Source organism: Misgurnus anguillicaudatus, unplaced genomic scaffold (assembly GCF_027580225.2).
Source record: "Misgurnus anguillicaudatus unplaced genomic scaffold, ASM2758022v2 HiC_scaffold_34, whole genome shotgun sequence".
Taxonomy (NCBI): domain Eukaryota; kingdom Metazoa; phylum Chordata; class Actinopteri; order Cypriniformes; family Cobitidae; genus Misgurnus; species Misgurnus anguillicaudatus.
In genome coordinates this window covers 3,279,295-3,290,476 of record NW_027395284.1, presented here as the reverse complement: position 1 = coordinate 3,290,476, position 11,182 = coordinate 3,279,295, and the positions used below count along the sequence as shown (strand labels likewise).

The window sequence follows — 11,182 nt, the reverse complement described above, 5'->3', positions numbered from 1 at the left end:
ATGCTTCTTACAGAGCCACTCGTTGGTTATCCTGGCTGTGTGATTCGGGTCATTGTCATGTTGGAAGACCCAGCCTCGACCCATCTTCAATGCTCTAACTGAGGAAAGGAGGTTGTTCCCCAAAATCTCGCAATACATGGCCCCGGTCATCCTACTTTAATACAGTGCAGTCGCCCTGTCCCATGTGCTGAAAAACACCCCCAAAGCATGATGCTACCACCCCAATGCTTCACAGTAGGGATGGTGTTCTTGGGATGGTACTCATCATTCTTCTTCCTCCAAACACATTTAGTGAAATTATGACCAAAAAGTTTTGGTCTCATCTGACCACATGACTTTCTCCCATGACTCCTCTGGATCATCCAAATGGTCGCTGGCAAACTTAAGACGGGCCTGGACATGTGCTGGTTTAAGCAGGGGCACCTTCCGTGCCATGCATGATTTCAAACCATGGCGTCTTAGTGTATTACCAACAGTAACCTTGGAAACGGTGGTCCCAGCTCTTTTCAGGTCATTGACCAGCTCCTCCTGTCTAGTTCTGGGCTGATTTCTCACCTTTCTTAGGATCATTGAGACCCCACGAAGTGAGATCTTGCATGGATCCCCAGTCCGAGGGAGATTGACAGTCATGTTTAGCTTCTTCCATTTTCTAATGATTGCTCCAACAGTGGACCTTTTTCACCAATCTGCTTGGCAATTTCCAGCCTTGTGGAGGTGTACAATTTTGTCTCTAGTGTCTTTGGACAGCTCTTTGGTCTTGGCCATTTTAGTAGTTGGATTCTTATTGATTGTATGGGGTGGACAGGTGTCTTTATGCAGCTAACGACCTCAAACAGGTGCGTCTAATTTAGGATAATAAATGGAGTGGAGGTGGACATTTTAAAGGCAGACTAACAGGTCTTTGAGGGTCAGAATTCTAGCTGATAGACAGGTGTTCAAATACTTATTTTCCAGCTGTATCATACAAATAATAGTTAAAAAATTATATATTGTGATTTCTGGATTTTTTTATTATGTCTGTCACAGTGGACATGCACCTACGATGACGATTTCAGACCCCTCCATGATTTCTAAGTGGGAGAACTTGCAAAATAGCAGGGTGTTCAAATACTTATTTTCCTCACTGTATTTTAACCAAACCATTTTAACTATTATAACCTATTACACAGAGCTGGTGCCTTTTTAATATTTTCTTTCTAAATCTGAATATGGGCGTTCCTCACCCCTTACTGTGTGAGCATGTAAGTGTGTTCAACATGGACTGAATGGTACAAAGACCTCCGACTATAGATCCAATAGCTAATCTCCACCAGGGTTGTTCCCCTTTTTGCCAAATGATATGAAATGTTTCTCAGCAGGAAATGTTGGCAGGTGTTAGGTGGTCTGTTGACGTTCATTATATGAAAGCTATGGCTGTGAGGTGGACATTAAGCTCTTTTGGGGGATAATCTCTTAATGCAAAGACCATCCCACCATTTCACCTGCATACAAAGCACTAATACCCCCACTTTGATGACTTCATTTGCCCTATCTCAGAGGCAAATCTGAATTCTTGCTCACCTTGGGTGGCGTTGAGGGACGGATATCGCATGACTATTACAAAAAAGCAACTATAGCACAATACCAGACTGACCTCCTCCCATCCGAACACCCCTGCTCCTTAATTTGACCCCTGTGCTCCCGTTCACACGCTCCACAAGCCGGCTGCCCTTGGCTGGCCACTGGCCCCTACTTATTCAGACACCTCTCTATTCTGTCCCAAATCAGGTTTAAAAAGGCACAACATCACCCCCCACCAAACGGTCCTCTCCAGCCTGGCCACAATGGCCCCCACCCCCTTCAACATCTGTGAGCTCCCCTCTGTCTGCTCATTTTCTCCCTAACCGCCCCATTATTGGCTGGCTTTCACTTGTAAATGTGCCCGGCCACAGTGCTGATGAGGCTTTGATCTGCATGGCCAGGGTCAGGATGGAGTTAGCTCTGGCTGAGGGGTGGAACGGAGGATGCGGCGGGCCTTGTGTGGCCCAGAAATGAAAAACAATCAGCGCACGGAGAGAGGATCCTTTTGAGGTGCATTCAGCTGAGACGGTTTGGCCAAAGCAACTTTTGCCTCTTTCTGGCTACGCTCCAGTAATTTGACGGAATTTGGTGTGGTTATGCATTGGATTACAAACAATATGACTAAATTTTCTCACGTATATAGTTGTTACGTAACATGGCATTTGCTCATTTTTATATTTTGGGAACTCTTGGATCGGCGTCGCTTTCAGATATGCGACATTGTCTAGGGTTTCAATTTCAAAAAGTCAATATCTCGTGAGGTTATTTTTGGACGGTGTGTCTCTCTTTATCTCTGTTCTCGTTCAAACAATGGACGGTTACCACAGCGATGGAGTCTCCAGGACAACAGGTGAACAAAGGGCGAGAGAAGGGGGGAATGTTGGGAGAGGGGTGCAGGGGGCAGTAGGGATGCCCTTGGCCTCAGTGTGGTCAGTGGGGGACAGGGGCCTCTGGAGGATGCATTAGAAAATGTCTGTCAAACAAACTTTGTCTTTGCAGGTCTAACATGATTGATAATCCTCAGACTTTTTAAGAATCCCACGATTCAGATAGTTTGACACTGTCACATTGCCCCTCTTAAGTGATTTATTGCCTAATTTCCTTCCACGTGAGGTAGTCGCAATGATAAGTGCAAATTCCACTAACACAGCAGTAATCGTCTATAGTCACAACTTTTCATGGGGATGTAAAACCTATAGGGCATGGAGAGTACTCCAAAACCATGTTAATTTATTTGATTTATTTAAGCACTGGAGTTTTTATTTTTAGTTGTTTTAACATATGTATATTTCAAAATATGTATATAATTAAAAATGAAATATGTATATTGAATAAATATTTATATTACATTTTTTTAATAAACCAAGATGTAAACAACACTGGTCCAGAAGCACTTCCTGTTGTTTTTAGTTCACATTTATTTTACATTTTAATTCAGTTCTAAATTTTCTGTTGGTTGTATTTTGTTCTAATATTCATTTATATTAATATTTTGTTCAGTGTTAAAAAACTGAAACAGAAAGTGCTTCTGGACCAGTGTTGTTTACATCTTACAAAATGGTTTATAGCATGACCAAAATAAATGTATATTGTAAAGACAGCTGTATATGTTATTTACACATACATACACATGCATACATACATACACATATATATCTACAGAAATATATTTCTGTCTGCAACATATTTTATAACTATAAAAGCATACACTATGGTTGTTTACATAGGTTACTATGGTTGGTTAAATATTGCACAGACCAACTGTTGGGTTATAAATAAACTTATTCTGGGTTGTTTCAACTGTTTGAACTACCCAATTAGGTAATAACAACCCAGTATAGGTTTGTTTATGCATAACATACACTGTAAAATATCTGTAAAAATTACAGTTTTACTGGGAGCAGTTTGCCTGTAACTTACTGTAGATTTAAATGTATGTTATTTACTGGCAATAGTTTGTTTAAAGTTAAATGAACATTAAACATTAACAAGACTTTATCTTTACAGAATAAAAATAAAATAACAGCCTCATAAAAAGCATTCTGGGAAACCAAATCTGAAGAAAAAAGGTTCATTGCACGAGGCTGTTATTTAAGTTTTATTCTGTAAGGATAAAGACTTTTTAATGTTTATTAAAATTTTAACAAACTGTTGCTAGTAAATAACATACATTTAAATTTACAATAAGTTACTGGCAAACAGCTGCACAACTACAGCTAATTTATTACAGTGTAATAGTTTGTTCTTCCCTATATTTATTAGGATGTAACTATATCTTTGAAAATAATATTTTATAAAGATTTTAACAGATTTATCCATTTATAAACTAAATCCACAGATTTAGTTACAATTTGTTATATTGATCTTACATTTTTTCTTAAATAGAAAAATTGTAAAATCACAATAAAGTCGTTTGTAAATAAGAGACAACTATGTATTCGTTAATGTTCTAATTACGTTATAAAGGGCTGCTTTTAAAAGATCAAAAGATCTGACTTAATCTTATTTAATCCTATTGGATTAACACGCCATTTCTTTGTTATCCTAAAGTCTGTAGCAGACACCTCATGCATTGAGCATAAATGCGTCAAGTCCTGTCAGCTCAATTTTAAACCAGTACTTAACAATAATCACAAATGAACTGAAATTGTAATAATATGTAGTAAAACACGTTGAACAATTCGTTTCTTCACATATACAATGTGCAACTTTTTTATTCAGTATAAAATGTATATAATAAAACAAAATCAGCTAATTTTGTAAAGGAAATATTTACATTTATTTTACCTAAATTTATATAGGCAACAGTCCCCCAAAGCAATTGATATAATGCAAGCACATAATGGTTCGGTCAAAAATAAATAAATGAAATCGAATCGAAATTCGAATCTATAAAAATCTCTCCATAAAACAACATCAATTTAAATGCATTTCCTGTTTTAAAAAGGCAACATGCAAACAAAACCCTTTTAGGTTTCTTTGTTAATTCATAACATAAAACATACAACAATCGAATATTTTGATAAATTGTCGATTTTATTGAAATGCTGACAAACAATCAAGTCAATCAATTTCGATGCTAAAACATTACATTTTAAACCACCAAATTAAAAATGTTTAATAATGACAAACATACAATTTATAGGATTGAAGACGCGTGGGAACCTCCAGCAACAGATGTCCATGCACAATTCTCGACTTATGGTTTGACATTTAACAAGAATTGCGTTTGGACAATCAAGTGCTCGGGCTCAGATTTTCACAAACGGCATAACTGTGAACAATTCACTGCAAATTCAGACGATTTGGGATCCATGCGTTTGTCTGTCCTCGTGTGTTTCTGCATATTTTTAGAGAGGTGGAAAGGCCTTGTGACCACATTGTTTTATAGGACCAGACGGATTGTTCGTTTTGAATATATCAGCTGTATTTCACAAACCGATTTGCAATACAATTACACAATTTTCACTGCACTTAAATAACAACAGCAATTAATAAAAAAAATAACGAAATGAACATAAAACAGCCTTTTGTCGGTATTAAGCATGCCGTGTTCCTTTAAGATGCTATCTCGTAAAAAAACAAGATCGGACTTATTTAAATGTATTCGTTTCTTGGTTATTAAAATATAAATAAAAGGTAAGCTAAATTATACCAGGTCCTACCAGGGTAAAAAGTCTTATACATACGGCAAAAATAAATACAAAACATTATTTTATTATTTATCTATATCTATATATTTGTCTAATTTAAAAAAATTCCCATTATAAATTACAGTTATATTTATCTCTCTAAAATAAATAAATATGAAAGTGCTCTGTAAATCTGGTGATCTTAAGGAAGATGTGTTGCACCAACATGAGGCACTTATTTCAAACACACCGATGCTGGCTCATATAGGCTCCGTGGTTCGCCATTTCTGCACCTGTGAGATGCTCAGTGTCCAAAAATCCCAAAAATGAAAAATCCCGATGTGAAATTCCTCAAGGCGTCGCAACGAAGGCATTTACTCTCTCTGCTCTCCAACTTCATCCTGCAATAGCGCCGTGCTGGACCAATGCGCAAAATAAAACGCAGAAGACATAAAGTTCTTCCGTGCATTTAAGACGCCGAAAGTCCACGTTTTTGAGGATCGAAACAAGACATCAATTCCTACGTCGACATCCAGAAAAAGGACTGTGCTGAATACAGACTGCCAGCATCCTTTCGGTCCAAAGGATGTAGCAGATGCTCCGCTGGCTATTGCGCAGCTTCCTAAATAAACGGCGAGGGCGCGAGTGGGGTCGGTGATCGCTTGGTACGAGGTTTGAATAGCACACCACTGAGTGATAAATGGCCATTGTGGTGGGAAGGGGATGAGTATCCACTGACCAGCAGCTGCGCTAGGACCAGTAACCTCTTAAAGGAACAAGACTCTATTTTTTGCCCATTGCAATTACAATCCGACACTGTCTACACTGTGCCATTACGCATTGTGTCCTCGATGACGTCCCCTTTCTTTATGGGTTCACAAAAGCCCCTCGTGTAAATGGTTACCTGGCACTTTATCACAAAGCAATTGTTTATCAACAGCTGAGACCAGCTAGTGTTTATACAGGCGCATAAAACAGGGTTTATATGAAAACACTTGGTATTGTTTATAAAAGGCAAACATTTATTTAGTCTTTATAAAAGTGCTGAATGAATCTTGAATATATATTTTATCTTGAATCAATATATCTTTTTTTATTTAATGATTGTGTTATAAGCTTTTGCATGGTAATAAATGTATTATGTCAAACTGCATGACTTTCATTATACTGCAAATGCTTTTCTAGGTAGGAGATCATTGTTTTAGTTTAAATATTTTTGTAAAACAGGAAAGACCCCCTAAGAGGCTCAGGACACTATCCTGAATAAATTTGCACTTTTGTATTAGTTGTGTGTCCAACCATGCCAGTAACCTTTGACCTGTGAAGTATTGTTTGAGCTGTGAGTGGACTAAACATTTGTGACCATTCAGAGAAACTTTTGTGAAGAAAGGCTCAAGAAAAGCATATTTGCCAGTGCACTATATACCTAAAATCTTAAAACTCTGTTTACTTTTAATCATTTTAATATTTCTTGTTTTGGTATTGAGGTATGATGTAAAAAGAAATCATGATGTATCCATTTTTAATCTATTATGAATTATGTAAAATATTTGTTGCTTTGAACTATAGTGAATTATAAAATGTATGTTTCAAAGTTAAACATTTTGAGCAATAACTCTAAAATATACATCATGAAATAGGTTGTATATTTCATGTGTTTTGTGGTTTTCAGTAAAGAGATAAAACAACAAAACAATGGTAAAAACAAAAGATTAATATATAGGCTATAAAAAACAATTGTTTTTTTCAACCCATGGTTGGCTAAAATATGGACAAACACATCTGCTAGTTTAAAATAAACTAGAAAATATAATATATAATATTTATGTGGCATTTGCTGGATCAACGCAGTATAGGTTCAATCAAACCCAACGGTTGGGTTTTTCCAAATTCAAACAAAAATAACCCAGGACATCAGTGAAATGTTATTATTTGAAATTATTTTCTAATGTATACCCCCAAATAAATAGACACTAACCCGTAGACATCAATTGTTCATGCTAGTATATCTGTATATATACATATATCTGTATATTATGGTAGTATATAATACAATTTTCTGCTAAAATAAGAGTCTCCACTTTGCAGTTCTGGTGCACTTCTTACTGCAAAACTAAAAAAAATCTGTTTGCCTGTCTATGGAATAATTCTTAAATATTTCTTATTTTATGTCATAATAATCATTTTTAAAAAGATTAAAAAATGATTTCCATGTTTAAGATTTCCAAATTAAAAACGTAAAAGTTTTATACATACAACTTCAAGGGGAGGCAGTATTTAGACAGGTTTATATATTTTATTTCTATTGAAGAGAGGAGGCAGAGTACCCTGAAACTCAGATTTCAAGTGAGTAAATGTAAATACAATTTGCTGTAACCAAGCAATACTCAAAATAAAGCAATGCAATAAAACATGCTTATCTATGAAGATTCAAAACCTTTGGATGCAGTGGAAACTGCTTCATGTTAAAGGGACACTCCACTTTAAAAAAAATAAGCTAATTTTCCAGCTCCCCTAGAGTTAAACATTTGATTTTTACCGTTTTGGAATCCATTTAGACAATCTCCGGGTCTAGCAGTACCACTTTTAGCATAGCTTAGCATAATCCATTGAATCCGATTAGACCATAAGCATCGCGCTCAAAATAAATATCCAATAACCATCCTTGATTATTACACCAAAATGAGAGTATAGTTTCTAGCCTCATCGGCCTAGAAAATCGCAACTTTTAATTTTCTGTCTGTCTTAGTACACAATGTAACTACAGAAGAGTCAAGTTTTAAATAGGAAAAATATCAAAACTCTTTGGTCATTTTTGAGCGTGATGCTAATGGTCTAATCAGATTCAATGAATTATGCTAAGCTTTAGTAAAAGTGGTAGCGCCAGACCTGGAGATCAGCTGAATGGATTCTAAAACAGTAAAAATCAAATGTTTTACTCTAGGGGAGCTGGAAAATGAGCATATTTTCAAAAAAAAAACGTGTCCCTTTAACATCTCTCAGAGAAACTATAACCAAAACTAAGCTCCATCAGAAAGGAGCAATGAAAATACTATGCATTGTAAAAATCTTGTAATTGTATTATCAGTTTTGATTTTGTTCTGTTGTGGTGTCCTGTTGTGATGAAAGTGTCCTTTCTTTTCTCTTGCGTGAAGCTTTGCTTCCCTCTGCTGGAGAACTTTGGGGTTGCGAGTCTCTGATAAACGTCAGAAGAACATCCAAACTCTTCTGCATGACTGAGTCCAGGACTTTCTGCTCCTCTTGTGAAAAACGTCCCAAAACGTGACGGTCGACAGACGTTTTACCCGTGGGTCGTCCGATTCCGATGCGCAACCGCGGCGTCACCTGCCAGCACAAACCAAGATGCGTTTTGTTGTGAATTTATGCATCCGATAAAATGGTTAATTTAAGAATTTACTTACATCAGTTTGAAGACAGTCTACACATGACCTCACACCATTGTGACCCCTGACACCAAATGAAGACAAGGTTAAATCAATGGCGTACAGTAGTTAAGTCATGTTAGTAAAACGAGAGGCTCATTTACCTTGCACTTCCACCATGTTTAATGCCAAACTTCCCTAGCGGTTTGTCAAGCTCATCATGAATCAAGAGTATATTTTCGGGTTGAATTGAAAATTTGCTTGCTTCAAAAAAAAAAAAAAAAAAACAGTCAGCCTGCACACAGCCAATACTTAAGCATTTGGCAGATTTATCCAAATCGATAAAGTGCATTCAAGGTGCAAATTCTTTTCATCTGATCTATATGCATATTAACATATTATGAGAAATAATATGTTAATTTTATTTCTACTTCTGTATCTATTGATACAGGAGGGCATAAGGGAATGCAACGTGTCTTGTACCTGCTTTCGCCACGCTAACGCCATTGACGTTCATAAGCAACTTGGGCCGAAGAAGAACCAAATTAATGCTTTGATGTTCGGTTACAATGACCTCTCCTGACACATGTCTGTCTGATCTCCAGCTGTCCGATACTCCCAGATGTTCAGCTAGTTTTGTGAGCACAGCCATACCGACACTATGTCGAGAGCCATGCATGCCTGGGTTTCCCAGTCCTACAACCTGAAACACGATAGAAACACACAATGTAATTCATGGACCATATTACTGAGACTTCCTATCATAAGTAACTAAGTATTGGGATAACCAATGTTAAAACAAACTAAGTTTAATTTGGAACCTAACTTTCACATTTTAACTGGTTAACCTGAAGGCTGGTTTTACAGCCAGGATTTTGGCCCTTTTTAGCCTGTCAGGTTGGAAGACCAGATGCCCACCAGCTCAGCTGACCCACCAGCTTGACCAGGCTGGAAGACCAGCTTGACCGGCTTTGCCAGGCTGGGAGGACCAGTTTAAATCAGCTACTTCCATCTTAAACCGGCTAAGCTTAGGCTGGTCAAGCTGGTTTAGGCTTGTGGGTGAGCTGGTCTTCCAGTCGGACCAGCCAAAAAGTGGCCAAACCCCCTTTAAAACCAGACTGCTACGTTACACCAGCCTAAAACCAGCCAACCATCTTAGGCTGGTTTAGGTAGATTTTTCAGTAAGGTTTTTAAATTCTTAAAAATTGTTAGTTAAAACAAAACACTGGTTGAAATGTCAATAAAAGTATTTATGTACGTATAAATTAGATCACCAAGAAGGCACGTGTATGTACGTAAATGTTTTACATACCATTTTCCTTCTATTCTTGCCAACTATTACTTCCCCAGCCATTTTCCGAGACGAAGGAATGCTCATCAACAGTGGGTTTACAAGTTTTGTTATCATCCACCTTACGAAAGCCATTGGCAATTTAAAGGATTGAGTTAAAACAGCCCAGACTTTGACTTGAACTGTTGCGTTACTCATCATGAGTCATTCATTATCAATGCAAAACACGAATCGCATCTGATGTAAACTTCTGTAACGTTATAGTATATTACGATGATCGCGATTCCAGTTCGACTCAACGTCAATTTACACAAAAATATAATAGTGGGACCTATTTATCCACAAATCAATTTTAGGATTTGTTTTTTTTACCCTTGTGAGTTATCATGTGAATTCTCACATCAGCACAAGCGTCGCGTGCATGCTGTGTTGCCAGATTTACAGTAAGATCACTTTGTCAATTCAGACTCGAGAATCGAGTATATGTTTATATACCGCCTACTTTTTTTTAAAAATACAAAGAAAAAATATGTGAAATTAAAGTATCAAATTCGGTATCTAATATTGTGTGTCTGTATGTTGTAACGTTTCACATGTATGTTCAATTTTAATTGGCAACCCCAGGGTGACTGACGTCAGAAAAGCGACAGTTTTTTGGTCTTTACTTACAAGCCTACAGCGCCCTCTGTCTTGGGTGTGTGGAGTAACATACTGATGTTTGCTTGTACCAAACATTTGAAAGTTTATTATAGACGATTGCCTAAATAGTAGAAAGTAATCTTTTTATGTAGCCTTCAGAACGTGGCCAAAATTATTTGCGTCCCCCACAACCCCATCAGTAATTTTATTACCATTTGCAGTAGTCTTTTTATCTTTCTTAATTTATTTGTAATGAACAAATAACATGACAACAACCATTCACCACTGTATTACAACAGAATAATCAGGTACATACAATAATAATAATAATAATAATAATAATAATAATAATAATAATAATAATAATAATAATAATAATAATAATAATATAGAAAAACTTTTATTATTTTATTGTGGTAAAAAGTGTCTCATTTACTTACCCTATATCACCCATCCAAACCTAAAAATGGTTTTTGCCTCCTTTAAAAATCACTATAGTATCAGTATAATTGTCGTAAAGAAATTTTAATTCTGATGTAAATGTTAAATGTTGTGATTTGTCGTGGCTTGGCTAAAAAAACCCTGTATATTAAATCATGTCACTACATAAATGATCCAAAAGCAGAGCAAATACTAGAGTCCTTATAACTTTTTTATGAGATATATTCAAATTCAAA

General features: G+C 36.5%; 1 protein-coding gene across 1 annotated transcript; it reads right to left on the bottom strand.

Moving 5' to 3' along the window:
- Positions 1-8,251: 8,251 nt before the first annotated feature.
- On the bottom strand, positions 8,252-10,376 carry LOC141363381 (probable peptidyl-tRNA hydrolase). Its single transcript, XM_073866046.1, has 5 exons — positions 9,888-10,376; positions 9,059-9,278; positions 8,740-8,839; positions 8,615-8,660; positions 8,252-8,537 (listed from the first exon to the last, which is right to left on the bottom strand). The coding sequence occupies exons 1-5, from the start codon at positions 10,065-10,067 to the stop codon at positions 8,277-8,279; spliced, it is 807 nt and encodes a 268-aa protein (XP_073722147.1). The 5' UTR covers positions 10,068-10,376; the 3' UTR covers positions 8,252-8,276.
- Between the last annotated feature and the right edge of the window lie 806 nt (positions 10,377-11,182).